General features: G+C 64.1%; 2 protein-coding genes across 3 annotated transcripts; both read left to right on the top strand.

Moving 5' to 3' along the window:
* The first annotated feature begins 1555 nt into the window (after window positions 1–1555).
* Window positions 1556–12895, top strand: TBC1D10A (TBC1 domain family member 10A). Its single transcript, XM_036393457.2, has 9 exons — window positions 1556–1790; window positions 4943–5042; window positions 8166–8273; window positions 8420–8526; window positions 9378–9492; window positions 9707–9772; window positions 10795–10984; window positions 11239–11393; window positions 11586–12895. Exons 1-9 carry the CDS (start codon window positions 1591–1593, stop codon window positions 11976–11978), a joined length of 1434 nt encoding a protein of 477 aa, XP_036249350.1. The 5' UTR covers window positions 1556–1590; the 3' UTR covers window positions 11979–12895.
* A 1267-nt stretch (window positions 12896–14162) lies between these two features.
* CASTOR1 (cytosolic arginine sensor for mTORC1 subunit 1) lies at window positions 14163–19583 on the top strand. 2 transcript variants are annotated; one of them, XM_036393611.1, is made up of 9 exons: window positions 14163–14289; window positions 14402–14472; window positions 16697–16890; window positions 16984–17116; window positions 17671–17794; window positions 18343–18456; window positions 18545–18627; window positions 18747–18841; window positions 18922–19583. In XM_036393611.1, exons 1-9 carry the CDS (start codon window positions 14177–14179, stop codon window positions 18985–18987), a joined length of 993 nt encoding a protein of 330 aa, XP_036249504.1. In that variant the 5' UTR covers window positions 14163–14176; the 3' UTR covers window positions 18988–19583. The 2 variants fall into 2 exon arrangements, with proteins under 2 accessions (XP_036249504.1, XP_036249503.1); XM_036393610.1 differs by having other exon boundaries at window positions 16697–17116.
* The last annotated feature ends 7947 nt before the right edge of the window (window positions 19584–27530 follow it).

Genomic DNA, 27530 nt, shown 5'->3' with positions numbered 1-27530 from the left:
CCTGTGGCTGTGGGGAAGGTGGCTGGCACTGGCCCAGCCCAGGTGTTCCCTGGCCACAGTGTCCAGCTGTTGTCTCTGACAGGTCCCCACGTGTCCCTGTCACAGCCTGCTCCCCTCCCTGCTGCAGGAATGCGGAGCCTGTGCCTGGATGGGGGGTGCAGGGTGCTCCTGCCCTGCAGGAAGGCAGGATAATCACTTCCCTTCTCCCTTCAGAACCAGACAATAGGTACAGTCCTGGAGAAAACAGGCAGTGAGCGGGGTTTTCCAGAGCGGATAGAAAAAAACTGCCAAGAGAGCTCTGAAATGGAGAAGTTGTGTTTGTATCCGGGGCTGGGCTGGGCTGTGCTGAAGGTCACCCTGTGTTCCTCCTCCTGCTGTGCTGGGCACCACAGAGCTCCTGGTGGGAGCTGTTCCCTCTGTGCCCTTGGTAACAGTTTCAGCCAAGCCCCTTTACCGGCACTCCAGCAAGAAAACTTCCCCCTGGAAATCATTTTTGTGGAGCCTTGCCAGCCTGTTTCCATCTAAATCCGAGGGATGAATGCTGCAACAGACTGTGTGTGTGGAGATCTGGTACAAAACAAGCGCCATCAGAGCCTTCCAGTTCAGGGGCAAGGACTGGTGAGGCCTGGCTGCCAGAAAAATCTGGAAGTAGGTTGAGTTGCTGATTTTAAGGAGCCTCATTCCCTCTTCCTTTTGGCACGGTACCACCTTGAGAGGGATCCTTCCAATCCCCCCTGTTGTGTGCTGTAAGAGGGAGGAAATGGAGCACTGGGCTCTGGAGATGGGATGGACCTGCCCCTGGCAGGCTTTACCTGGGACAGGTCCCAGCACATCCCAGTCTCCTCCAAATCCTTTGGTGTGTTATTTTTGGGAGAGCCAGGCTGGTTTTACTTGTCTGGGGTGCTGTGGCTGGGGACTCTGAGGTGACACAGCAGAGGGATCTACAGGGCAGGGACAGCTGTGGAGAGGGAAACAGATCTCAGTGGCTGCCCCAGTGCTTCCCAGCACAACCCTCCTGCAGTCCCAGTATCCAGCCTTCCTGGAATGCCAGTGCCCTCCCAGTACAGCCCCAGCACAGTCCCACTGTGGCTGTCTGGTCCTGCTACAGCCCCCTTATACAGGTCCCAGTACAGCTGTGTTGTATCTCATACCAATCCCAGTACAGCATGTTATAGCCCGTACTGGTCCCAACCCCAACAGAGCTCGTTATATCTCGTGCAGAAGCCAGTACAGCCCCGTTATGTCTCATACTGGTCCTAGTCCATGCCGTTATGCCTCATGCTGGTCGCAGTCCATCCTGTTATGTCTCATACTGGTCCCAGTGCCTCCCACCCCAGCGCTGCCCCACTGCCGGCGCACGGAGCCCCGCCCCTCACCGACACCCGCCGGCACTTGACGGACAGCTCTGCTCGTCCTCGCGACCAATCAGCTTCGGGGGCGGGCTCTCCTTTCCGCAATCCCGGCGGCTGATTGGCAGAGTCCCTGCTCCCGCCCAATGGCTGTGCAGGGAGGGGGCGTGGCCGGGGCGGGGCGTGGCCGCCGCCGTGTCCCGGCATGGCGGAGCGGCCGCGCCGCCGCTGAGGCGCCGCCATGGCCAAGAGCCGCGGGGGCGGCGGGCCCAGCTCGCCCGGCGGGCGTAGCCTGGCGGGCACCCGCGAGAGCCTCGCCGACCCTGGCGGCGATGAGCTTAGTTCGCTCGGCTCCGACTCCGAGATCAACGGAGGCGGCCCCGAGGAGCGGCGCGTCGATAAGTTCGGCTTCATCGTGGGCAGCCGCGGCGCCGAGGGGACGTGAGTGGGGCCGTGAGGGGCGACCGTGAGGGGGGCCGGGGCCGGGGCCGTAAGGGGCCGGGGGGACACTGGGGCACCGAGGCGCAGAGGAGCCGCCCCAGGCCCGGCCCAGTCGGCTCCGGCCGCTCGGCCCCCGCAGGGCCGGGCCTGGGGCTGGGCCGGGCCGGGCCGGCCGCGGCTCTCCCCGCCCCGGGGGGTTTGTCCCCGCCGCCCCCGGGCTGGGCGCGGGGCCGCCCGGGACCGCTGTCAGGCATCGTTCGTGCCCGCGGCGGAGGCCGCAGCAGCCGGGATGTGAACAAGGGAGCCAGGCTGAGACCTGCGGGTGTTCAGCCTGGAGAAGAGAAGGCTCCGAGCAGAGCTTAGAACCCGTTCTAGTGCCTAAAGGGGCTGCAAGGGAAGCTGGACTCCTGCCTTTGGGCAAGGACCTGGAGTGACAGGATAAGGAGGAATGGTTTCCTTCTGTCAGAAGGCAGCGTTAGATAGGATATCTGGGAGAAATCGTTCCGTTTGAGGGTGCTAGGGCCCTGCCACAGGGTGCCCAGAGCAGCTGGGGCTGCCCCTGGATCCCTGGCAGTGCCCAAGGCCAGGCTGGATGGGGTTGAGAGCAACCTGGGACAGTGGAAGGTGTTCCTGCCCAAGGCAGGGGGTGGCACTGGATGAGCTTTAAGGTCCCTTCCACCCCAAACCCTTCCATGATGTTGTGATGGCTGTGTGAAGAGCCCCAAAAGCTGTTCCAGCTGTCCCATCTCCCTCTGAAGAGAGCGAATGGCTGGGAAGTGGTGTCCACCCCATTTGGGGTCAGGGAGCTGCCAGCACACGAGGTCAGTGTCTGGTCAGCTCCAGGCAGTGATTCCAGTGGACTTTTGGCCTCTGTCAAGCCAAGGAGGCCAGACCATGGTGTCTTTCCAAGGGCCCCTTGTTGGCAGTGCTGGGCACCATGGTCACCCCGCTCCGCGGAGGAAACCCTCGGAGGAAGTGAGGCTAACCCGAGGCGCTAGGCCCCAGGGTGGTGCTGACACCCAGGAATGTGCTGTTGCTGTCGAGCTGGTTCGGCAGCGTGTTTGGCGTTTGCCTTCCTGGCCCTGCTTTCACAGCAACGCCCAGAGAAAGTCGGTGTGGCAGTGGGAGCAGCGCGTGGCAGCCGGCTCCTCTCCTGCTGGGACATCGCCTGCAGCGTGCTCCCTGGGCTTTGCCCACCTGAGTGCTCTGGTGCCAGCTGTGCCTCAGTTTCCCTGTCTGTGAGGAGCAGTGTTGACTCCCCTTAGCCTGTGGGTGTTACTGGGTGGGTCTGTGGGGTAAAAAGGTGCTGGAGGTTGGAATGTTGGTGCTGGGCAAGGTGCATCACTCTGGGTGATAAACCTTGTCCCTCGGCACTGTGGGAGTGGTGTGACCTCTCCTTCCCGTGGTGCTGTACCCTGTCCTGAGCACACACCACATTTAGGGGACGCTTGTCCTGGCTGTCATTCCTGTGGCTGTCTCTGGGGTGGGTGTCCCTGTCCCTGCAGCAGGCAGCAGCAGCTCTGGATGAAGGTCGTGATGCTGGAGGCCAGTGGCTGCTCCCATGGGTGCTGACAGTATGGTGGCTGCAGTCACTGGGGACTGAGCCTCCTGCAGCACCCCACAGATGTGCTGGGGCCCAATCCTGGCCTGCTCCAGGCCTTTATTGGCTCACTGTCTGTCCAGGAGGGGATGAGGGGGAATACATGACCTCCTGCTGTGGCTGCCGGAGTTGGGTTTGCCCTGCTGGGAGGGGAAGCACAGGAAGGGCAGGCAGCGTATCCGAGCATCCATGGACAGTGTGAGGGCACCGCGAGGGGCCGAGCTGTGGGGCTGTCACCCAGCGTGGATGCAGAGGAACGCATTCCCGACACAGGGCATCTGTCACTTCCCGCCTGGAGTGCCCGCACCCTCCCGCCTGGGCCATATGAAATGCAGCCGGTCCTCGCTCCCTGCCCGCTGCCAAGCAGCCATCAGCTGGGAACAGCTTCCAGTCTGTGCTGGCAGAGCTCCAGCAGGCCCACAGCCAGCTCCTGTATCCAGCGTCCCGCGCTCCCGAGCTTCCCACGCCTCGCGGAGCCCCGGCTGGAGGCCAGCGCTGCCTCCATCCCCATGCCGGGCTGGGGAGCTGCCGGCCATGCCTGGCCGTGCTGGGGAGGGTGGGGAGCCAAGCAAAGCAGATCCTTTGGGAGCGGGCTTGCTCTCAGAACAATCGCGCTCGCCCCGTCCGACCCGCTGCGGTGGGTGGGACTCGGCTGGAAGGGCTGGGCAGGGCGCGGGGCAGCGCTGCCAGCTGGATGCGGCCCTGGGCTCACCCTGCCGCTGCTTTCCGGCTCGGCATGTGCAGGGAGGAGGCAGGGCCTGCGTGTCCTGTAGTGGGCCTGGCTGCTGGAGGATGCTCAGCGCCAGGCCACTGGCCTCGGGTCCTCAGGAAGGATCTGACTCTTCCTGAGATTGGCGTGGCCACAGGACAGTGTGGAGCAGAGCCTGAGAAGGCATCGAGTCTTCACTGATGGCTTGGAGGAGCGTCTGCCCTCCTTGGATGTCCCTGCCTGGGCCTGCCCGAGCTGCCTGTCACCCATCTCTGCACAGATGTGGTGCCACGGGGGGTTGGAGGCCGCGGTGCCGGCTTTGGCATTTCAGCAGCATCCCCCCTGCCTCAGCAGGGTTAAATCGGATTCCCTGGCTAGACTGAGCCGTTTCTGGAAAACACTCCCCTCCCTCCTAAGGGACCCTGCTCCGGGCTCGGCGCCGGGCCTGGAGCAGCGCCAGGCGTTGGGAGTGCAGTGTGGCTGGAGCTGTGTGAATGACACGATGCTTATGGCCCCGGCTCTCTCTGCGTGCAGCTGGGCCCCGCCACAGGGATCAGGTCTTGCTCATCCCTCACCTTCCTGGCGTGTCCCTGGGGATGCTGCAGCATGTGCTGTGTGCAGTGCAGGCTGCTCCCGAGAGGTTTGAGCTGCTCTGCTGCTGCAGTGACTTCACTCACGGGTGGCGAGCGCTTCCGGCAGCTGCCGAGCGTGTCCTGAGCCCTGCGCCTTGAGGGGTGCAGCCACCTGGGCACGGGGGCACCCAGGGTGCTCGGGAGGCCAGGGGGCTCAGCACCATACAGAGCCAGGCACCCACTGACCGGCCTCTCCCTCCCGGTCCCACAGGCTGGAGGAGGTGCCCTTGGAGGTGCTCCGGCAGCGGGAGTCCAAGTGGCTGGATATGCTCAACAACTGGGACAAGTGGATGGCCAAGAAACACAAGAAGGTAAGTGACAGCCTTGTCACCTCTGGGAGGTGGCAGTGAGGGACAGCCAGGCACAGCGGTGTCCCTTTGGAGCAGCCTGGTGTCACTGGTTCCCTGCAGACAGGTGTCTGGGTGCCTTTGCATGATGCTACTGGCTTGAATGGGCTGTTCACTCCCCTTGGAAACTGGAACTTGGAGCCCACTTCTGCCTCCAACTCTTCCCTGCCGGGCTGGAGCCTTCCTAGGGCTTTTTTGGCTGCCTACAGGCAGCCATGGGAATTGTTTGCTCATGGAAACTTCTGTTCTGAGCATCTTGCAGACCAAAAAAAGCTCGGTGTAGGAAATGTTTGAGTCTGATGCGCGTGACACTGGTCTGCGAACGGGGGTCCTGGGAGACTCCTGGTGTGCTGGCTCCATGGCTTGGTTTGCTGGGCTCCCTGATCCCTGAGCCTGCAGATGAGGCAGGAATTGGGATGCAGCAAGTCCAGGGTTGCTGCTGTGTGTCTGCTGGGAGCAGTGAGGCTGCTGGCATGGGACAGCAGTGCCAGAGAGTGGCTGAAGGGCCTTCTCCTCATCCTCCTCCCCATGCTGGCAGAGTCTCCTCAGTGTGCCCAGAGTGCTGTCCCTACTCAGTGCCTGCTGAATGACACCGGAATCCCTCATCTGTTTCCTGGCTGCTCTTAAAGGATTTGGGAGAGTTTTCTGGGCCACGGCAGGCAGGCGCTTTGTTCCACGGGCAATTTCCACCACTCTCCAGCCATGTGCCACAGGGTGCCTTCTGGGATGGGGTGAGGGCTCCAGCAGCCCTGTGCCTGGCAAAGCAGCTCCCTTGTGCTTGGCCCGAGCCTCTGGGAGTCTCCATGGGGCTGATGTGCTGTATGGTCTGTCCTGCAGCAAAAATCCATGCCTGGAGCTTTGGAGAGGCTGCTCTGGAATGCTGCTCTGTGCCTGTATCCCTGGGGCTGCTCAGGGAAGGCTGCCAGGCCTGGCCTTGGATGCTGTCAACTATCCTTGGTCTGGCAGGAGCCTGCTTGGTGCAGGTCTCTGCTGCTCTGGGGGAGCTCCCTGAGCCTCTGAAAAACCCCAGTACTTTTCTGGCTGCCTCACAGGGTTGGCAGGCAGCCCGTGGATCCCTGGGCCAGCTCCTGCTGGGCTTGCTCACACCTGCACCTCTCCAGCATCCCAAAACGCTCCCTGCCTGGCCCCGATCCCAGCCGAGCCTGACCCCACATCCTTCATGGTGCTGCACTGTGCCAGCACCGCGTGCTGGAAGGAGGGCAGACGTGTGGGTGGGCAGCTCCCACTGCTCTCCCAGCCCGGGCAGCACTCCAGCTTCACCTTGCTTTCAGCATCCCTCAGCCCAGACACACTCCCAGTCCCTGGAAGATCACAGTGGGACCCCACGTGGGTCCAAGGGGATGAGCTGCTCGGCCCTGGCGGCGCTGGCCCGGCCAGCTGGAGGGGCTGCCCAACCAAAACCCAGCGAGGCAGTTTCCTTCCTGGCAGCTCAGTCAGCAGGAAGGGGAGCTGGCTGGAAATGGGAGCTGTCAGCAGCCATGGAGCTGCCCACAGCAGCCCTGGGCATCGTCCCCTGTGTTTCCTGCCAGCACAAAGGAACCTGCCCGTGCAAACAACCAGTGAGGGAGCAGCAAACGCTCTTGGGAGGTGATGGAACTGTGCTTGGAAACAACCACCTGCTCCTCAGTTGCTCCAGCAAACAGGGAAACACAGCCCTGGGCAGGCAGGAGAGGATTTGGGAGCTGTTGGCCACTGCTCTCAGGCCTCTGGCACAGTTGGCATGTGCCACCCGAGCAGGGGCATGAGGAGGGGAGGCTGTGCTAGGGTTTGCAGGGTGTTGTGAGGGGTGACCGTGGGAAAGCACCAGGCTTGTGGGGCCCACCTTGCTGCATACCCTGGCTGAGGACTGTGGGGAAAAGGACACATAAGGATGTGGAGCTGCTGGAGAGAGTCCAGAGGAGGCCACAGAGGTGCTCCAAGGGCTGGACCCTCTTTGCTCTGGAGGCAGGCTGGGAGAGCTGGGGGTGCTCACCTGGAGAGAAGAAGGCTTCAGGGAGAGCTCAGAGCCCTTTGCAGTGCCTGAAGGGGCTCCAGGAGAGCTGCAGAGGGACTGGGGACAAGGGATGGAGGGACAGGACACAGGGAATGGCTCCCACTGCCAGAGGGCAGGGCTGGATGGGATATTGGGAATCAGGAATTGTTCCCTGGCAGGGTGGGCAGGCCCTGGCACAGGGTGCTCAGAGCAGCTGGGGCTGCCCCTGGATCCCTGGCAGTGCCCAAGGCCAGGCTGGACATTGGGGCTGGGAGCAGCCTGGGACAGTGGGAGGTGACCCTGCCCATGGAATGAGATGGTCTTTAATGTCCCTGCCAACCCAAACCATTCCATCATTGCGTGATTTGGAGCTGCTGCTGTGATGAGCAGTTGGAGTGGGATGCTGGGGGCTCTGTTTTGGTCCCTGCTGGTGTAGGCAGCTCCAGGGCTAAGCTGGGTCAGCTCCCCAAGCAGGGTAGGCACCGACTGCCTCGCCTGGACTTTGGTCCTGGCTGGTGCCCAGTGCCAGGGAAAGCCAGGGGCACAGGAAACTGTGGGCATGGAGCTGCCTCCAGGGGCCTCAGGATCTGGCCATGCACGGAGACAGAACCAGACCTGCCCTTCTGCCCAGGATGAGCAGGTGGAAAGGCTGAGACACTGGTCAGGGTGCACATCCCTGCTTTCCATGGCCCCACGGGGGGGTGGGGGACTGGACTGGGGGCTGGGGAGCCTCCCCTGTGTCCTCAGTGCTTCCCATGTGGGACAGAGCTGCTCACTCCCCACCTTGACTCCAGTGTTTGCTTTTCCAGCTCCCAGCAGGATCTGCCTTTGAGGCAGTGCCAGGCTTGTTTGGAGCTGTTTGCAAGCCATAGAGCCTCTGCTGGGCCTCTGGCAGCTCCCCCGTGCTGCTGGTGCTTGACTGCCATTCCAGCTGGCATCCCTGCATCCCAGGGGCTCAGGGACACTTCTCCTTGTTTGGGAAGCAGCAGGGGACCAGCCTGTGCTGGCCTGGCTCCCCCCTTGCCCCAGGAGTCTCTTTGTTTGCAGTGCTCTGTGTTTCCCCTCACGGCTGTGTCTCTGTGTCTGTCCCGCAGATCCGGCTGCGGTGCCAGAAGGGGATCCCGCCCTCGCTGCGGGGCCGTGCCTGGCAGTACCTGTCTGGGAGCAAGGTCAAGCTGGAGCAGAACATGGGCAAGTTTGATGTGAGTCCTGCTGGGAACCCTCCTGCTCCACCAGGGAGGGGGCAGCGCTGGGGTGGCTCCTGCTCAGGCTTGGGTGTATGTTAGGATCTCAGACATCTGGGGGGGGGTGTCAAGGGTGTTGCTCACCCCAATCTTGCCCTCCCCAGGAACTGGACCTCCTCACAGGAGATCCAAAGTGGCTGGATGTGATCGAGCGGGATCTCCATCGGCAGTTCCCCTTCCATGAGATGTTCGTCTCACGTGGAGGCCATGGGTATGTGGAGCTACTGTTGTGTCCAGCCCTCAGCAGCCATGGATGGGGTGGGCAATGTCTGTCCCAGTTCATGGAGCCACACTCATGTCCCCAGTGTCCTCCCTATACTCCCACAGTTGCAGAGCATCCACTGGCTGAAAACAGGATGGCTCAGACCAGCTCTGACACCCAGTGGGGTGGGAATTGCCATGACATGAGGGCAGAGGGAGGAGGTGGCAGCCTGTGCCCTCCATTTCACCAGGAAAATGCTGCTCCCAATGTGCTGGGGAGTGCCTGTGCCCCTGTGCTTGCAGCTGGGTCCCTGCCTGTCCGTGGCTCACTCTGGGCAGGGTGGTTGTCTCTATGCCTCCACTCCCAGATCCAGGCAGGATGTGTGCTCTGTGGGCCGAGCTTCCCAGAGCTGTTGTGTCCTGCAGCCCCGGGTTTGTGTGGAAAAGGGATCCCAGCCAAGAACTGAGCCAGGCTCATGCCTGGCATGCACGGGGAAGGCTGCTGGGCCATGTGCACACCGTGTGCCCAGCTGTGTGTGCCGTGTGTGCCCAGCTGTGCCTGCCATGTGCCCAGCTGTGCCTGCCATGTGCCCAGCTGTGTGTGCCGTGTGTGCCCAGCTGTGCATGCCATGTGTGCCCAGCTATGTGTGCCCAGCTGTGTGCCCAGCTGTGCCTGCCATGTGCCCAGCTGTGTGTGCCCAGCTGTGCGTGCCGTGTGCCCAGCTGTGTGTGCTGTGTGTGCCGTGTGTGCCCAGCTGTGTGTGCCGTGTGTGCCCAGCTGTGTCTGCCGTGTGTGCCCAGCTATGTGTGCCCAGCTGTGTGTGCCGTGTGCCCAGCTGTGCGTGCCCGGTGTCTCTGCAGGCAGCAGGACCTGTTCCGGGTGCTGAAGGCGTACACGCTGTACCGCCCTGAGGAGGGGTACTGCCAGGCCCAGGCGCCCATCGCCGCCGTCCTGCTCATGCACATGCCAGCTGAGGTACGGGCACGCGGCTCAGGGGACAGAGGTGGCACCTCCCGGAGGATGTGGGGCCCTTTGGGGGGTGCTGATGGGAGGGGTGCCCAGCTCAGGGCAACCCAAAGCGCCCTGGGGGTGCTCTGCTGCTCCCCACCCTCTCCGGTGGTCCCTGGGAGCAGGGAGTGGGCTGCAGGGATGTCCTCTGGGTGCTCACCTGCTGTCCCTTGGCTTGCAGCAAGCGTTCTGGTGCCTGGTGCAGATCTGTGAGAAGTACCTCCCTGGCTACTACAGCGAGAAACTGGTGAGTAAAGGGTTCATGGTGCATTCAGCAGTGGCAGGGACCTGCAGGGTTCTGCATCTGGGTTGGGGCAACCCCCAGGATCAGTCTGAGTTGGGGATGAAGGGATCAGGAGCAGCCCTGGGGGGAAGGACTTTGGGGTGCTGCTGGGTGAGGGTTGGCCATGCCCTGGCTGTGTGTCCTGGGCTGAGCCCCCAGCGTGGGCAGCAGGGGAGAGGGGATTCTGCCCCTCTGCCCCACCCAGGTGAGACCCCACCTGCAGAGCTGCCCCAGCCCTGGGGCCCAGCACAGGAGGGACCTGGAGCTGCTGGAGCAAGTCCAGAGGAATCCATGGAGCTGCTCTGAGGGCTGGAGCCCCTCTGCTCTGGAGCCAGGCTGGGAGAGCTGGGGGTGCTCACCTGGAGAGGAGAAGGCTCCAGGGACACCTCAGAGCCCCTTGCAGGGCCTAAAGGGGCTCCAGGAGAGCTGCAGAGGGACTGGGGACAAGGGATGGAGGGACAGGACACAGGGAATGGCTCCCACTGCCAGAGGGCAGGGATGGATGGGATCTTGGGAATTAGGAATTGTTCCCTGGGAGAGTGATGAGGCCCTGGCACAGGGTGCTCAGAGCAGTTGTGGCCACTCTATCCCTGGAAGTGTTTTCATCCAGGTTAGACAGGGCTTGGAGCAGCCTGGGATAGTGGAAGGTACCACATGGCAATTGGGTGGAATGTGATGAGTTTTAAGGTCCCTTCCCACCCAAACCATTCCACGATTCTGAATCTCCAGGCCAAAAACTTGTCCAGCTCCTCACCATGGGGAAAGAAAGGGTCTGGGGAGGGCCTGGATATTCCCAGAGTCTCCCTGTTGTGCTCTGGCTCCCAGAAGCATTTCACATTCAGGGATGGGGGTCTCAGTGCAGCATCCATGGGACACAGCTCTGCTCATATCAGGTGTAGAGGCTTGGCTGCCCCTGCTGGGGCCAGGCACTGGGGGCTGATCCAGGGCTGGGGTACTCACTGGGATGCTGGTCCCTGTCCCTGCAGGAAGCCATCCAGCTGGACGGACAGATCCTCTTCTCACTGCTGCACAAGGTATCACCTGTGGCCTACAAGCACCTGAGCAAGCAGAAGATCGACCCCATCCTGTACATGACGGAGTGGTTCATGTGCGCCTTCTCCCGCACGCTGCCCTGGAGCTCCGTCCTGCGCGTCTGGGACATGTTCTTCTGTGAAGGTGGGAGCTCCCACCATCCTCCTCCTCCTCTTCCTGGGGTGACTGCACTCCCCACGGCCATGGGACCTGTAGCAGGGCAGGTTTGGGGCAGCCACATGCCTGGGGTGGAGGTGGGCTGTTTTCCATCCCAAATTCACCTTCTTGCATGTCCTGTTAGTGGGACTGGGATCTGCTGGCCCACGGCATTTGAGGGACATGGTGGCAGTGTCACCCTGTCCTGCCTGGTACTCACTGCCTCGTGTCTCCTCTTGCAGGAGTGAAGATCATCTTCCGGGTGGGCCTGGTGCTGCTCAAACACACCCTGGGCTCCTCGGACAAGCTCAAATCCTGCCAGGGCCAGTATGAGACCATGGAGAGGCTGAGGGCCCTCAGCCCCAAAATCATGCAGGAAGCCTTCCTGGTGCAGGAGGTGAGGTGCTGGGGACGGTCTGGGGGCCCAGCTAGCCGAGCTGGCCGGTCCTGCCAGACTGGGCTGTCCCTGGGTGGGTGGAGCATGGGAAGCAGCTCCCAAAAAGCTTGGTTAGCGGTGGCCTGTGCCCTGAGGGGGATCCCACACCCAGCTCCGGTGGCACTGTCGCTTATGGCACAAGTGTCCCCGCAGGTCATCGAGCTGCCGGTGACAGAGCGTCAGATCGAGCGGGAGCACCTGATCCAGCTGAAGAAGTGGCGGGAGACGCACGGAGAGCTGCAATGCAAGTCCCCCCCGCGCCTGCACGGCGCCAAGGCCATCAGCGAGGCGGAGCCCGCGCCGCGCAAGGCGCTGGAGCCCGTCCCCTCCATCATCGTTTCCCCCGGGCCCGCCCCCGTGCCCAAGGCCCGCAAGAGCAAGGAGAAGAGCCGGGAAAAGGGCCCGGCCAGTTCTGCCAACGGCCCCGGGGCCGAGGGCAACGGGGCGCCCGGCACGACCCGGGAGCTGCTGCACCCCCAGGTCTCCCCCCACCACCAGTCCAAGGAGAGCCTGAGCTCCCGGGAGAGCGAGGACACGTACTTGTAGGGCCCGGCCCACACCCCGGGCAGCCGGGCTCAGCGGGGCTGCGCACGGACCCGGGCGCGAGGACACCGAGGGGGACCCCTGGCACCCGGCGCTGGGGGCTCTGAGCTGGAGGGATGGGACAGGGGGGCTGTGCGGCTCCGTGAGAACAGCGTGGCCCTCTCGGGGCATCCGTGGAGCTTGGCCAGGTGTGGTGACCAAAGGGGACACCGTGGGTCTGCGCTGGGTGCCCACCCCGCAGGGTGCTGGCACCACGAGCGGTGGGAGCCCGGGCAGGGGGTGGCTGAGCCACCCGAGCTCCCTCCCCACACTGGGGGGCTGGGCTGCCCCTCGGGCCCTTCTCCCCGTCCCAGAGCCCCTCGACCCATCACCCCCCGGGTCCCACCTGTAGCCCCCACCCTGCGCCAGCCGGGCAGCCCCAGCCCCGGCTCCCGAGCACTTAGGCCTGGCGCGGGGCACTGGGGGTACACGAGGAGCCCTGGGACCCCTCGCCCCCCTCTTATCTAGTGAGGATATATCAAGCTGTAGCCCTTTATGTAGTACCCAACTTACCTACTCACTGAGCCTATTTATTATTCCTCCGAGGCAGGACAGGGACCGAGGCAGGATGTGCTAGAGGCAGCGGGATTTGATGCCGAGTTTTGGGGCTAAAGCCCCCCCATCCCATCCCCTCCCATCCCCAAGTTCCCCACAGCTCAGGGGGAGTGTTTACCCTGCCAGGGCTCACCCCACCACTGCTGCCCCCCCTGGGCCCCAGCACAGGTGAGACGGGGTGGGTGAGCAGCATCCAGGTGCTCCCTGGTTGTGGGGTCCCCTCTGCCCACCCTGCCCTCCCCGAGGGTGGGTGGTGGGTTTGTAAAATAAAGCGGGAAAAGCAGTTTTGTACAAAGGGGTCAATAAAGCGAGTGTGTAAAGGCGCAGCCCTGGCTCCCACCTCTCTCGGCCTGGGATGGGGGTGGAGGGTGGCAGGAGGCAAGGGTGGTGTCACATCCCACTTGCTGCACCAGTACCAGCTTTGGGGGGCACCCTGACCTGGACCTTACCCACGGTTCTCTGTCCCTGTGGAGCACCCTCCCCTGCATCCCGTTTGCACTGGGCACTGACCCTGGCATGCACCCTTCCCTGGGTCCCATCTTCCCTGGCTGCCCTTGTCCTGGGGGGCAGGTGCTGGGCAGTGTCCTGGGAAGGGCCACGCTGCTGTCACTGCTCTGTCACTGCTCTGTCACTGCTCTGTCACCGCAGAGGGTGGCCCAGCCCTGCTGTCTCACCTAGCCTTGGGGCTGTCCTTTGAAGTGGAATGGGAGGAGACTGAGACCTGTCCCAGCTTGTGATAGTGGTGGCGGCCAGGCTCTGGTGCACTCCCATTCCAGCACCCAGGCCTTTCCCCCTCTCCCACTGTCACAGCTCCTGTGGCTGAACAAAACCAGAGGACCCCTAATTAATCCCATGACACCCCAGAACTCAGCTTCCCATCCCAAAATGGTGCCCAGGCCATCTGTCTCCTTCTGGCAGGCAGGAATTCTGCCCAAACCTCCATTCCTCCCTCCAGAACCCCCTTTTCGCAGGGGTGGTCCTGGTTTGGTGAATCCCCTCTCCAGGCCTGGTGCTGAGCATGTGGGACCCGGTTGGGTGCTGGGGTTGGGGGTGGGATGGGGTTGGCAGTGGCTCCCAGAGGGTTTCCTTAGGCACCCCCAGGGCTGCAGTTTGGGGGTCCCCCAGGACTCTGAGTTGGAGCTGCTCCAGACACTCCGGGCCGCTGAATTTGGGCGGGTTTAGGCACCATGGGGTTCTGTACTGGGGCTGGTTCCGAGGTTCCGGTGCGGGCAGCCCGGGGCCCTGAACCGGGGCTGCTCCCAGGCCGCCGGGCCCGGCTCGCTGCCTTTCTCGCGGTGCGGGGCGGTGCCGGGCTTGTCCCTGGGCGGTGCCGGGTCGGGTCCCTGGGCGATGCGGGGCGGTCCCGGCCCAGGCAGGTGGTCACAGGGCGGTGCCAGCGAGACGCGGAGCGTTCCCGGATCGGTCCCCGGGCGATAAGGGCGGTCACAGGGCGTTGAGGAACCGAGGCGGGGCGGTCCCAGGGCGGTTCCGGGGCGATGCGAGGCGGTCCCGGGGCAATGCGGGGCGGTCCTGGGCCGGTCCCGGGGCGGTCCCGTGTCCGCCCTTATAGCGGCGGCGGCGGCGGCTCCCGGGGCGGCGCGGCCGCCATGGACCTGCACATCCTGGAGCACCGGGTGCGGGTGCTGAGCCTGGCCCGCCGCGGGCTCTGGCTCTACACGCACCCGCTGCTCAAGCTGCTCTTCCTGCCCCAGCGCTGCCGGTACCGGCTTCTCTCCCCCCACCACCCTCCTCCTCCTCTTCTTCCCCCGACTCCCGGCCCCGTGAGACGCTGGCGGTTTTGAGGTCAGCAGCACCGATTTTTTCTGCTTCAGATGCAAGTTCTTCAGCCTGACGGAGACCCCCGAGGACTACACGGTCATGCTGGACGAGGAGGGCTTCAAAGGTACCGAGCGGCGGCCCCCTGGCAGGGCGGGCTGGCACCGCAGGCACGGGCTGTGCGCGTCCCCAGCCCGGCTCCGCGCCTGGGCCGCAGGGAGCGAGTCCCGGCTTGTGCTTGGCTCCCTCGGAACGTGCCCGTCCCGTCCCCTCGGCGCCTGCGCCGGGGATGTACCGGCTTGCCCGGCCGAGGCTCTCCCGGCGTGGCTGCCCTCGCTCCGACAGCCCCTCCCGGGCAGAGCTGCCCCCCGGCTGGTGGCACCGGGCTGAGCTGCCACCCGAAGCCCGGGCGCTCCCGGCAGGGCGCAGGCACCTCCCGGGATGCCCGCGGGCAGCGCTCCAGGCTCTGGCAGCGCTCCTGTCATCGTTCCCGCGTCCGATTTCATCCCGCCCCTCCTCCCTGCGAGGGCCAACTGCAGCTTTGGCTGAGGAGGGCAAAGCACAGGCCCAGCCAGGCTGGCAGGGGTGAGCCCTGTCCGGCAGCTTTTGGGCTGTCCTGGGGCGGTTTGATCCCTTCCAAGCCAGTCCCCCTCCCAGGGAGGTGCCATTGGTGACCCGGCGCGTGCCGTGCATCACCCTCGCCGCCAGCCCTGCCGCGGTACCGGCCCGACGGGCCGAGCCGGAGGGTCCGGATCCCGGCCCGCCTTCCCACGCCCAAACCTTCCTGCCTTGGCCGCAGGAGCTGGGCGCAGCGGAGCCTTGGCCGTGACCCAAGGAACAAGGGGCAGCGCTCCGGCCACGGGCACTCACGGCCGGGTCCCAGGCTCCCCTCCTTGTGCTGTGGAACGGGACCGTGTCCCGGGCTCTCCCTGCTCCCAGAGCCAGAGCTGTTCCCCACGTATTGTTTTATTTTGGGGCCTGCAGACAAATATTCCTCAATCCCGAGGGGAGGGCGGGAAGTGCTGAACAATGGCCCCGCAGTGCCCCGTGAACCCCCCTTGGCTGGGGGCTGCCGGTGTCCCCTCGCTGTCGGGCTGGATGGGGACCCCCAGCACAGGAGAGCTGCACCCCCCATTCCCTCGGGATCAGGATAAAGCCCTGGGGTGGGTGACACAGGGACAGCGAGGTCCCCTTGCATTCAGCCTCGCCCAGGGTGGTGTTGAAAAGCAATTAAACACTGAGCTCTGGGACCGGTCCCCATGTCCCCGAGTCCCTGTCCCGCCCCCCTGTTCCCAGCACTGGGCGCTGGGCCGGAGCCGAGGCTGTTCTGGCGCTTCCTGCACAGGAACAGGCGCTGGGAACACCCGCCGGGCCCTGGATCCGGCCCCGCTCCCGCCCTGCCCGGGCCGAGTTTGGGAGCGGGGTACAGAGCCTGTCCCCTCAGGGGTCCCCTCAGTGCGTGCTGGACCCTCCCTGTGCGACCTCTCCCCCACCACTGGTGTGATGAGTCTGGGGTCTCAGCTGGGCTTGGGCACGGGGTGCCCACGGAAGGGCTGGGGGCTCGTGTGATCTCCCATGGGAGCTGCTCCCACCTTTCCTGCATGGGAGGAGTGGAACTGGAGACCCCTGGGGGCCCTGGCTCGTCCCGTGCTGGGAAGGGGAGCCCAGAGAGGAGGGGGCAGCCTGGCTGAGTGCTGGGGTGCCCCAGCAGTGCCAGCCCTCTCCTGGTCAGGAGGGTGGGAGCAAGGGGGGTGGGAGGCAGGACAGCTGGCCTATGCCCACCCTGCCAACCCCAGCAGATTTTTGGGAAGCACCTGTGGCCCTCTGCCAGCCTGGGCTCTCTCCACCAGGCTGGCACCAGGTGCTGGGACCCCCAGGGCAGCGGGGTGACCGTCCCCTTGCCCCCTCCAGCGCCCTGTGTGCATCCCTGAACATCCCTGGTGGTGGGCATGGGGCTGGGGGCTCCTGAGGGCAGAGGATGAGCTGGGCATCCCCACGGCCCTGGTGGTGCTAAGCCCCCCAAACCCCAAGATGTGTCTCTCCTCCCTGTGCCAACACCCCCTCGCCCCCAGCCTGGGAGGAGAGACACATCTTGGGGTTTGGGGGGCTTAGCCTTCAGCCCCCTGGTCCCTATGGCCAGATCCCAGTGTGGAGCAGCTGAGCCCCGTCTGGCTCATTCCACCTGGGGATCTGCACCCCCAAACCAGTGTCCCCACACCTGGGGCTGATCCTGCCTGGGGCATCAGCCAGGGGACAGTGTGGCACACAGTGCCTGAGCTGGCCCTGGCTCTGTGTCCAGCTGTGCCCAGCCCTGCAGAACCACCTACCTTAGTGTCCCTTGTCCCCTGCAGAGCTGCCACCCTCTGAGTTCATGCAGGTGGCAGATTCCACGTGGCTGGTGCTCAGCGTGGTGTCCAACGGGCGGGAGCCCCCCGGCTGCCAGGCCACCGGAGTCACCAAGATCGCGCGCTCGGTCATCGCGCCGCTGGCCGAGCACCACGTCTCAGTGCTGATGCTCTCCACGTACCAGACCGACTTCATCCTGGTGAGTGACGGGCACGGGGACACCTGGCTGGCCGTCCCAGGGCCCCTCTGTGCCCTGAGGAGGGGTGGCAGTGCTGATCCCGCTCCCGGGCAGGTGCGGGAGCGGGACCTGCCCGTGGTGATCCACACGCTGGCCGGGGAGTTCGACATCTACAAGGAGGAGGGTGGCGAGTGTGTCCCTGTCACCTGCGATGACGTCAGCAACGGCTTCCTCAAGCCCAAGCCACGTGAGTGACACTGGGCTCTGTGTCCTCTGGAGCCACCAGGTGCTCCAGCACAGCCGGTGGTACCCATATCCTTGAGGGGCCTCCAGAGCCGCCCTGTCCCAGGGCCACCCAGTCCCCAATGAGATGATCCACCTCCCACCAGTGGAACCCACATCTTTGGGGGACCCTCAAGGCTATCCTGTCCCCAGGCCACACTGTCCCAGAGCCATCCAGTCCCTGCCAAGATGCTGCTCCCATGGGTGGTTCCCACATCCTGGGGGACCCCCATGGTCACCCTGTCCCCAAGACCACACAGGTCCCTGCCAAGGTGCTCCTGCTCCCACCAGTGGTACCTACATGTCTGAGGGACCCCACTGGAGATGCCCATCTGGGGCCACCCAGTCCCCACCGAGATGCTGCAGCTCCCACCCGTGGTACCTGCATCCTTTGGGACCCCGGGCCACCCCTCTGCTCCCCGAGGGACTCGGGGCTGCGGGCGCGGTGGCCACGGGGTGGCACTGCGGGACTGTCCCCGAGCTGTCCCCAGGCCTGACGCGCGGCCGTTCCTCTGCCAGCCGCCAACCCCACGCTGCACCCGGTGCAGAGCCCCCAGACGCGCTTCTGTGTCCTGACGGTGGCCCCCGACACGCTGCCCGCCATCGCCACCATGCTCATCGACGTCCTCTTCTACTCCCACAGGTGAGTCCCGGGGATGGGGACGTGGGGGTGGCCTCTTGCCTGGTGCCACCTGAACTGCAGTGACGATGGTCCCTGTCATTGGTCCCAGTGGGTTTTCAGACTCTGGGTGTGTTTTCCAAACTGGTTTTGTCTTCCCGGGAGCTGCACTGTGAGGGGTGGGAACCCCGAGGTGACACAAGGGACAAAGCCCACCATTGTACCAAATCCCAGGAGGGAGACTAAAGCAGGAGGGGGTGGGTTTGGGAAAGGCAGTGGGAATGGTGTTGGGGAGAGGGAATGCTCCTGATGGGGTTCTCCAGTGTCCCCTGGGATGGGGTCCCTGCTGGTGGCATGCTCCTGCTCCAGAGTGACCCTGGCCTTTTGAGAATGCCCCAAAACCTGGTGTCACCTGTGAGCTGCAGACCCTGTGGGGACGCCTGCTCCTGTCCCCTGTCCCCCACCCTGCAGCGCCCCAGTATGATGCTCAGACACCCAGAGCCACCACCACGCCCTTCTCCTCCCCATTTTGGGGCTTTGACCCCTCTCTGTGTCCCCTTGCCCCTCTGCAGCCCCCCGTGGGATGCAGCTCCTGGCAGCCAGGACCTCGACTCCATCACCTTCTTCTCCTTCTCCCTCATCGAGGGCTACATCTCCATCGTGATGGATGCCGAGACCCAGAAGCGGTAGGTGCCATCCCGGGGCCTGTCTGTCCCTCTGTCCCTGGCTCTGGGGGCTCAGGGAGAGGGTGACACTTGCCTTTGTCCCCCTCAGCTTCCCCAGTGACCTGCTGCTGACCAGCTCCACGGGGGAGCTGTGGCGCATGGTGCGCATCGGGGGGCAGCCCCTCGGCTTCGGTGAGCGTGGCCCTGGTGGCCGTGTCCCCTCTCGTGCCACTGCCACCCAGGGGGTGCTGTGGGGCACTGCTGTCCCCGCATGTCCCCATGGCAGTGACCTGAGGCCCCTTTGTCCCCAGACGAGTGTGGCATCGTGGCGCAGATCGCGGAGCCGCTGGCGGCCGCCGACATCTCGGCCTATTACATCAGCACCTTCAACTTCGATCACGCCCTGGTGAGCCCTGCCCCTCCCCGGGCACCCCTGCCAGCCCCGGGGTGTCCCCTGAGGCTGACACCCACTCTGTCCCCCGGCAGGTCCCCGAGGAGGGCATTGCTGAGGTGATCCAGCTGCTGCAGCAGCGGCAGGAGAGCGGCAGATAGCGGCTGGCTGTCCCCAGGCTGGCTGTCCCAGCGTGGCGCCTCCCCTGCTCCCCACCCCTGTCATTAATTGTTAATTTTAATGATCCCCCAGCACAGGACAGAGCTGGGCTCAGCATCGCTCCCTCTGTGCTGGGGATGTGGTGGCTTTGGGGACGTGGTGGCCTTGTGGCAGTGGGCACAAGGAGAGGGGACAGTCCCTGGGTGCCATCCTCTCCCTCCAGCCTGGTCTGGGTAGGGTGGGTGGCCCAGGGACAGTGGGTGTGTCCAGGTGGAGGGGACACGGGGGGACATGCCAAAGAGCAGTGATGTGCCACCATGGTGCTATAGGGGACAGCCTGGGGCTGATGGGATGTGTCCCCTTGGGAAGGGAGCGGTGGCCACGATGCTCAGGGACAGCCCTGGAGCAGCCCCATGGAGGGGAGAGCATTCCTGGAGCTGGGGTTACCCCTGGCACCCCAAAAATCTCCAAGGGGACTCTGGTTCAATGTCAGCGCTGGCTGTCACCTGTCATGGAGGGGTGACAGTGACTCCCAGCTCCTCACGAGTTGTATTTTCACATAGTTTTTGATAAGTCAATAAAATTCTTATTATTTTTATTTCTGTGTAGTCCAGGGAGGTTGCCCAGAGCTGGTCTCTGTGTTGGTGGCAGGGGCTGGGATGGGACAGGGGGACAGAGTCTGGCTGGGACATGGCCACTTTCTCTGCTCTGTATTTTGGGTGAAAAAATGGGTTAAAGCTGCAGCCCCCAGCAAATCACTGACCCTGGGGAAACCCAGGCCCACATTTATGCTCTCCCCCTGCCCCACACCAGGCCACACTGGGGGGAAACTGAGGCAGGAGCTTGACCCCAGGCCTGGGGGTGTCCCTGTCACACTGCCACCCTGTCCCCACATCCTCTTCCCTTGCTGGCAGCACGGCATCCTGTGCCAAAGTGGGGTACACGGGGTGGGGGCTGTGCCCTCCTGGGGGTGCTGCAGCCAGGGGGTGCCCCCAGAGGGGGCCTGGCCCTCAGCCAGACCCAGCACGAGCCTGGTGGGACCTCTGCTCCCATCCTGTCCCCAAAGCCATCCCCTGCTCTCCCACGTTCCAAGCAGGGCTGTGCCCCCATCCTGGCACGTCGTGCCCACGTCAGCCCCGCGCTCTTGCAGCCTCCAGCTTCCTGCCAGCTCCAGGGGCTCTCTCCTTCCTCTCTCGCTCCCTTCTCCGAGTCATGGGACGCCGCTGACGCGCTCCCGGCGATGAAGAAACTGCTGCTGGCCATGCGGTCACCGGAGCTATTTCTGTCCCTCTGGTATTGCACAGCCCTGACCACACTTGCCATCAGCGGGGTGGCCACGCCATGGTGTCCTGCTGGCCCAGCCCAGGGGGGGACAGTGACATATGGGGGGCACAGGGCCAGCTGTGGGCAGGGGAGAGCTGAGGTGGGAGCCCTGATCACCCTCACGGCAGGAGAGGGATGGATGGATGGATGGATGGATGGATGGATGGATGGATGGATGGATGGATGGATGGATGGATGGATGATGGATGGATGGATGATCATATGGATAGACAGGTTAATGCATAGCTAAACAGGTGGAGGAATTCTTGGATGGGTGCACAGATGATGGATGGATGGATGGATGGATGGATGGATGGATGGATGGATGGATGGATGGATGGATGGATGGATGGATGGATGGACACACAAGTGGACAGCTGCTGAACAGCCTGTTGAGGCAGCCTGAGGGATGGACAAACTGCTGTGGAGGGAGCAAGATCTTCTCCTGGTTCCTCCACCTCTCCAGGACTGTGCTGGGCACACCCTGGCCCCCGCTCCGGGGAGGAGGAAGAGGAGGAGTCGGCAGAGGCAGCGGGTGGAGGAAGCAGACCGTGCAGGTCGTTGCGGCTGGGCAGGGAAATTCTGGGAAAACAAAATACTTCTAAAAGTGAGTGAGCGCTACATCCTTCTTCCTGGAAGGAGCTGTTAAATTCTGCCTTGTGTCCTGTGCCATCGCTGAACTCTCCAAATGCGTAAATTCGGCGAGGGTCGCCAAAATCAACGGGATTGCGACACACCTCGGCACGCTGAGCGCAGCCATTCACCTCTAAGGAACGGGAAAACCCCTGTGGGTGCGGGCTCCGCCTGCCAGGAAGGGGAACCCAGGGGGACAGAGGGGACTGTCCTGGGTGCTGCTGCCTGTGCCGAGGCCGTCGCAGCCCCAGGGCACTCCCAGGGCAGCGTTGCACAAGGGGCAGCGCTGCCTTGGGCAATACCCAGCACCCTCGGTGTTTCCGGGGATGCTGCCGGGCACAGGGGCTCAGCCTGGTGTCCCCCACTTGCTTCAGCACCCAAATTTGTCACCCAGAGGTGTGGGTGGGTGTGAGCAGGTGGACGGAGCATCCCCCGGCGCATCAGGCAGTGCTGGGATGCCGTGCACTTCCCACAACTCCACCTCCCTCCTTGCCAGGGTAGATTTTTGCCTCCCACAGCTGGATTTGGGATGCGAACCCCCCGTGGTGGCACATGGGTGACATCCTTGTCCCCGCTGCCAGCCGCCACTGCCCTCTTTTGCATTGGGGTTTCGGGGCAGTCGGCGCTGGTTTCAGTTCAGCCTGTCGGGTGCTGAGCGGTGACACCAGCGTGATCCAAAAGGTCTCTGTCCCAAGAACCAGGGCCGGGGGTCTCGCCGGACCCGGGTGAGCGGTGGCACCGCAGCCTCCCCGCACAGTCCCGGGCTCCCTCGAGGAACTAACTCGAAGAACGTTCCCATCCACCCTCCTCCCGCCCCGCTCTCACCCCGCTCACTGGGGCCGAGCTTCACTTCTCTCGGCCTTCCTTCAGAGGCGGGGGTGACTCGGCTGCTTAAAAGAGCGCTTCCCCCTCGCCGAGCGCTCAAGGAAGTGCCTGTGCCACCCCCGGCGGACACCCTGCCCCGGCCATGCGGTGCGACGGGCGGCCCTGGGCAGTGCTGGCAGGTACGTGTGTGCCCGCGTGTGCCCGCGTGTGCCCGCGTGTGCCCGTGGGTGCCCGCGGGCCCTGTCCCCGTGTCCCCTCTCGCTCGCCCCGGCCAGAGCCGCGGGGCCCCCGTGGCTGCGGAGCCCGCGGTGCCGGGGCAGACGCACCGAGGCTGTGCCACGGCGGTGTCGCCTCCCTCGGGGACATTCCCCGCTGTGGCACACGGGGCGCACTGGGAGCGGGCAGCCTGGGAGAGAGGGGATGCTGGGAGCGGGAGGCGGGAGGGGACAGTTTGGGGACCGATGGCGGAAGGTCAGGGGTCAGCTTGCCCAAAGGGACAGAGGCTGTGTCAGCCCAGTGCCATATTCCCAGTCCTGTGGGTCACAGAGGGACTGGGACAGTGACTGGCAGAGCTGGACAGCGGGACTGGATCCAGGAGTGTCGCTGCTGTCCCCTCCTTTGCGGTGGCCCGCGCTGCAGGGGGAGCTGCAGGAGCAGCTGCTGTTGTTGTTCTGTGCATCCCGGCCGCTCCACAGCACCTCAGCACCTTCCTCCTCCTCCTCCTCCTCCTCCTCCTCCTTCTCCTCCCGCCGGGGGATGGATGGATGGATGGATGGATGGATGGATGGATGGATGGATGGATGGATGGATGGATGGATGGATGGATGGATGGATGGATGGATGAACCCAGCAGGTTTTTGGCGCAGGAGTTGGGTGTGTGGTGTAGGCAGCATTCCTGGCACAGGGATGGTGACCCTGTAAGAGAGGGCTGTCCCTGCATCCAGCCATGCCCCAACGGCCCCTGACTCCCTCCTCTTCGTCCCCAGCTGTCGCCAAGGGGCTCCTCATCCTCTGGGCAGTGCCGGGCCAGGGGGGCAGGTCCCCGCTGGCCCCCACCGTGCCGCAGACCCAGGCGCTGGTGCGGCTCATGGCCGAGGACGCGCAGGAGCTCTTCACCTTCTACGTGAGTCCCCTTCCCCAGGGCGAGGGGTCACACCTGTGCCCTCCACAGGCAGCCGGGGGGCGCTCCCCGTGCTGCCTCCACGTCCCTGATCTTCCTCTCCGATCTCTGGGCAGGAGAAGGAGCAGCAACTGGACATCCACAACATCTGCCGCACCAACAACCCCCCCGCGTGGCTGCAGAGGCCGGGCAAGGGGCCCTGGGGGCTGCGGCGGCTGCGGAGGCCGATGATCCACATGGAGCAGGCGCTGCAGGACATCATCCGCCACCAGCGCGACCTCCAACCCCCCGAGGCCGAAATCCTTCGCCGCTTGAACAGGACCCACTGGAAGGTGCGAGCGCTCCTCAGCAACCTGGCGGGGCTGTTCCCGGCCCCCAGCCCCCGGCCCGGCCGCCGGCCCCTCCCCAGCCCCGCGGCATCCCTCGGCATCTTCCGACAGAAGCTGCAGGGGTGCCAGATCCTCTGGAGCTACGCCCGCTTCATGGCCGAGCGCAGCGCCGAGCTGAGCGCCGGGAGCCGCCGGACGCGCCGGGAAAAGGGGAACGGGAGATCGGCCCGGGGCTCGGGGCGGCCCGCACGGCCCTAGGGCAGCTCCGCCGCACCGGAGCGCCCGTCTGCAGCTCCATCATCTCCATCATCTCCATCTCCATCCCGTGTGAGGCCATCTCAACCCCGTTCCCAGCATGGAGAGTCATCCGATGGCCGGGATGCCCCACGGAGCCCCTCTCACCTGCACCGGAGCGAGGGCTCGGACGCACTGACAGCATCTCCGGCCGCTTCGGCTCCTGGGGGGACCCTGCTGTCCCCGAGCCACCGCTGGGCTGCAGGACAGCCCTGGCTGGCTCTCCCACATCCTGCCCCGCTTTTCCCTGGATCCAGGTGGCCCCGGTGGAGCCGGGTGTCCCCCGGGTGCCCAGCTGTTCCCTGTCCCCGAGCCCCGCTGGATTTTCCAATGATTCAATGGGTCGGCTGACACAGCCTGACTCAGAGCTGCTCGCCCAGCACCCGCCACCGAGCCCACGGAGAGCGCCGCTGCCACCGGCGGCTGTCACCGGTGCTGTCACCCCCTGCCAGCTCTGCTGCCAGGGAGAAGCTGGGAGTGCAATCCTGTGTCCCTGCCCGGTCTGTGTGTCCCTGTGTGCTCGGTGTCCCCGAGCTCGGTGTCCCTTTGCACAGCCCTGTGTGCTCGGTGTCCCTGTGCTCTCAGTGTCCCCTGTGCTCTCAGTGTCCCCTGTGCTCTCATCCATCCCTGTCCCCTCCGTGTCCCCCCCGAGCCCTCTGTGCCACCACAGCCCTGACTGTGCCCAGCAGGGACTCGGCTCTGGCCACTGCACTGTGACAGTGGGTGACAGCCCCCACGTCCTCACCCCTAATTTATACATTATTATTTGTTACTTTATTGTATTTATTGATTGTTAGGGTTAATTTAACTCCTGCATCTTGCAGAAGTATTTAAGGACGTTTCTAATATATAAATATCTATTTTTATTATATTTTTGTACGGTGTTAAAGTATGAATATCACAAGGATTTATTTATGAATATTGATATTTTTGGTACACATAGAGAAGGGCAGTGCCCCCGCCCATGTGGCACTTCTTTATTTTTGTACAATGGCAGAAGGAAATAAAGTGCTGACCTTGGCCCATGGGCCACTGAGACGTCGTGTCCCTGTGTCCCTCTGTCCCTGTGTCTGTCCTGGTGGCTGTGGGTAGGGAGAGGCTGAGTTCTGGTGGCCAGGCTGTGCCTGATGTCCTTGCCAGGGCACAGGAGATGTGACATGGGGTGGTGTGGGGCATGTGGGACAACACGGTGTGACAAATGACATTGGCACAAGCTGGGATGTGGCCTGTGGCATTGCACACAATGTGGCACCCGATGGGATGTGGCACAGGACATGGCACACGACACTGTGGCACAGGGCATGTGACATGACAGGCTGTGATGTGCCACCACAGGGCCTGGCACTGCCAGGGATGTGCCACGGAATGGCACAGGCACACGACACCTTGTGCCACATGTCACAGCCCCGTCTGGGCCACCACCACAGCCACGCTGAGTGCGGTGTCCTGCAGCCTGCCCAGGGCCACCATGGGGACCGGGCCACCTGCTGCCACCAGTCCCTCTGAGTCAAAAATCCCAAGACCTGGTCATGTGTCCCCATGGAGTCACTCGTTCCCGTGGTGCCGTGTGCCGGAGCGCCCGGCCCTGCCCCGGCACCGAGCCTGACTCAGTCCTGGCAGTGCCACCAGGACGGCCACCACGGCCAGCTGGGGACACCCGTGGTGGGACAATGTCACCATGAAGCAGCCCGGGCCAGCTTGGTGTGCTGTGAGTGACCGTGGAAGTGCCTGTGCCTGTGCCACCACCAGGCCACGCTGGGAGGGCTGCAGAGGGGAGGGTGCAGGTACGTGACCCCCGGGAGGGCTGGGGGATCCCAAACACGGGGTGACACCACCTGAGTGTCACTGATGGGATGGTGGCTTCTCTGGTGTCCCCAAGAGGACACCCAAGGGAACCCACGCATGGGAAAGCCTGTAGGTGACACTGCTGGGGTGACACTGCTGGGGTGACACTGCTGGGGTGGCACTGGTGGGGATGGCACTGCTGGGGTGGAAGGAGTGGGGTGGCACCAGTGGGGTGACATTGGTGCGCACAGGCACAGGGGGAGGCAGCCCCAGCAGGGACCCATCGTGAGTCAAAGGGGAATTTGGTGCCCTCCATTATTGAGCTCTGGATTTCCCCGGGCCAGGAGCTCCTGCTCAGCCCCCAGAAGGGCTCCCCGGGCACCCCCGGACACCCTCGGACACCCCTGGACACCCTCGGACACCCCACAACCTCGTCCCCACTCCTGGGGGACACCTGGGGCTTTTGGTGTCCCTGGAATCGGGGAATCCCTGGAATCTGGGTGTCCCTGGAATCTTTGGTGTCCCTGGAGTCGGGGTGTCCCTGGAATCTCGGCGTCCACCTCCACGGGGACACCGCGGGATGGGGACCCGGAGGGGAGCCAGAGGGGGGGTAAGATTGGGACGTGGGGGGCAATTATGGGGTGGGGCAGTAATGGGGGGAGCCGGGGCAGTTCTGCGAGGGTCTGGGGCAGTTCTGAGAGGGGCTGGGGCAGGGGGGCAGTGATAGGATGGGGAAGGGCAGGAGGGGGCAGCTGCTGGCTGGGGACAGGAGAGGTCTGGGGTGGGGAAGGGACAGGGGGCAGCTCCAGAGCAGGGATGGGATGGGGCAATTCTGAGTTGGGATGGGGCGTGGGGGGCAATTATGGGATGGGGAGAGGCCAGTTCTGGGCTGGGGCAGCAGGGGGCAGCACGGGGACAGGGATAGGACAGGGATGGGATCGGGATGGGGACAGGGATGAGGAGCGGGCAGCATAGGGACAGGGAAGAGGGAACAGGACGGGGACAGGGATGCGGCAGAGGCGTCATGGGGACAGGAGGGGGACAGGGACGGGGTGGGGTGTCTGCGATGGAGCTGAGGACAGCGATGGGCAGAGGGGAGCGCTCGGAGGGGCCCAGAGGAGCAGCAGCGGCGGCCTTGGAGCACCCGGGGCTTGTCCTCTTGTCCCTGGGCAGGTCGGCGGTGGGGACGGAGGGGGCAGTGGGGACACTGGGGACAGCTGCCCCCTGACCAAGCCTGCCCCAGCTCCTCCTGGGGCCCCCAAACCCCGCAGGTCCCCGACCCTCGGTCTCTCCTGGCAGGGAGGGCTCCCCCGGCCCCTTCCCAGGGACACGCCGGGACCCCGCCCCTGGCACGGTCTCTCCTCCTGCTGCCCATCTCCGCCGGCATCGGGATATTCCTGCTGCCAAAGGGATCGGGGAAGGGACATTCCTGGGCATCATCTCCCCTCCTGGTACCTCCCACCCTGGCATCTCCCATTCTGCCGTCTCCCTGTCCAGCCTGTCTGGAGCAGGAATTTGGGTTTTCCCACGGGAGCATCCCCCCTGCACAGGTCCAGCGTCTCCCCGCGGGTTTGCCTTTTTCCCTGGAGAAAACCCATCCTTTAATCCCAACGCTTTTGCCCCAGGGGCTGAGCTGCAGGTGGGGACACCTCGGTGATCCCACCATGACCAGGGGTCCCACACCCCTCGGGGGACCCCAAAGCCCAGCTCAGCTCCAGCCTAGACTCGGTCGCCCCTGGGAAATCCAAGATAGGGGCAAATCCATGTCAACCCCTGCACACAACCCCCCAGGAGGTTCCCTAAGCCAATAATTAAGTGCTATTAATTCCTCAGCTAATTAGGTTCTTCAAGCCATCAGATGTCCATCAACATGTGATGTGCTGCTCCCCATATCCCAAAAACACTGGGATGAGGCTGCAGGGAGGGAGATGGAGCTCATCGTCCCCGCCCTCCACAGTCCCGAGCCCATCCCTGATGTCCCGCTAGGACCAGACTGGGCTAAACTGGGCTGGACCATCAATGCCACCGGCAGACCAGGCTGCTCCTTGCACGGGGAAACTGAGGCACGCAGCAGCCATGGCCCGACCCAGCCAGCACAGAGGGGTCTTCTTGTCCCCGCTGGCCGTGTCCCCCCCAAAGGGAGGACGCCCGGGGTCGTGGTGGCTCTTGCGTCACCGTTCCTGGACTGTCACCGCCGCTTCACCTGCCCGGGCACAAACTTGCTAAACCTGATTAA

The sequence above is a fragment of the Molothrus ater genome, chromosome 18 (genome assembly GCF_012460135.2).
Source record: "Molothrus ater isolate BHLD 08-10-18 breed brown headed cowbird chromosome 18, BPBGC_Mater_1.1, whole genome shotgun sequence".
Classification (NCBI taxonomy): domain Eukaryota; kingdom Metazoa; phylum Chordata; class Aves; order Passeriformes; family Icteridae; genus Molothrus; species Molothrus ater.
The sequence above is the reverse complement of the archived record's forward strand: the minus strand, read 5'-3'. Positions and strand labels throughout refer to the sequence as shown.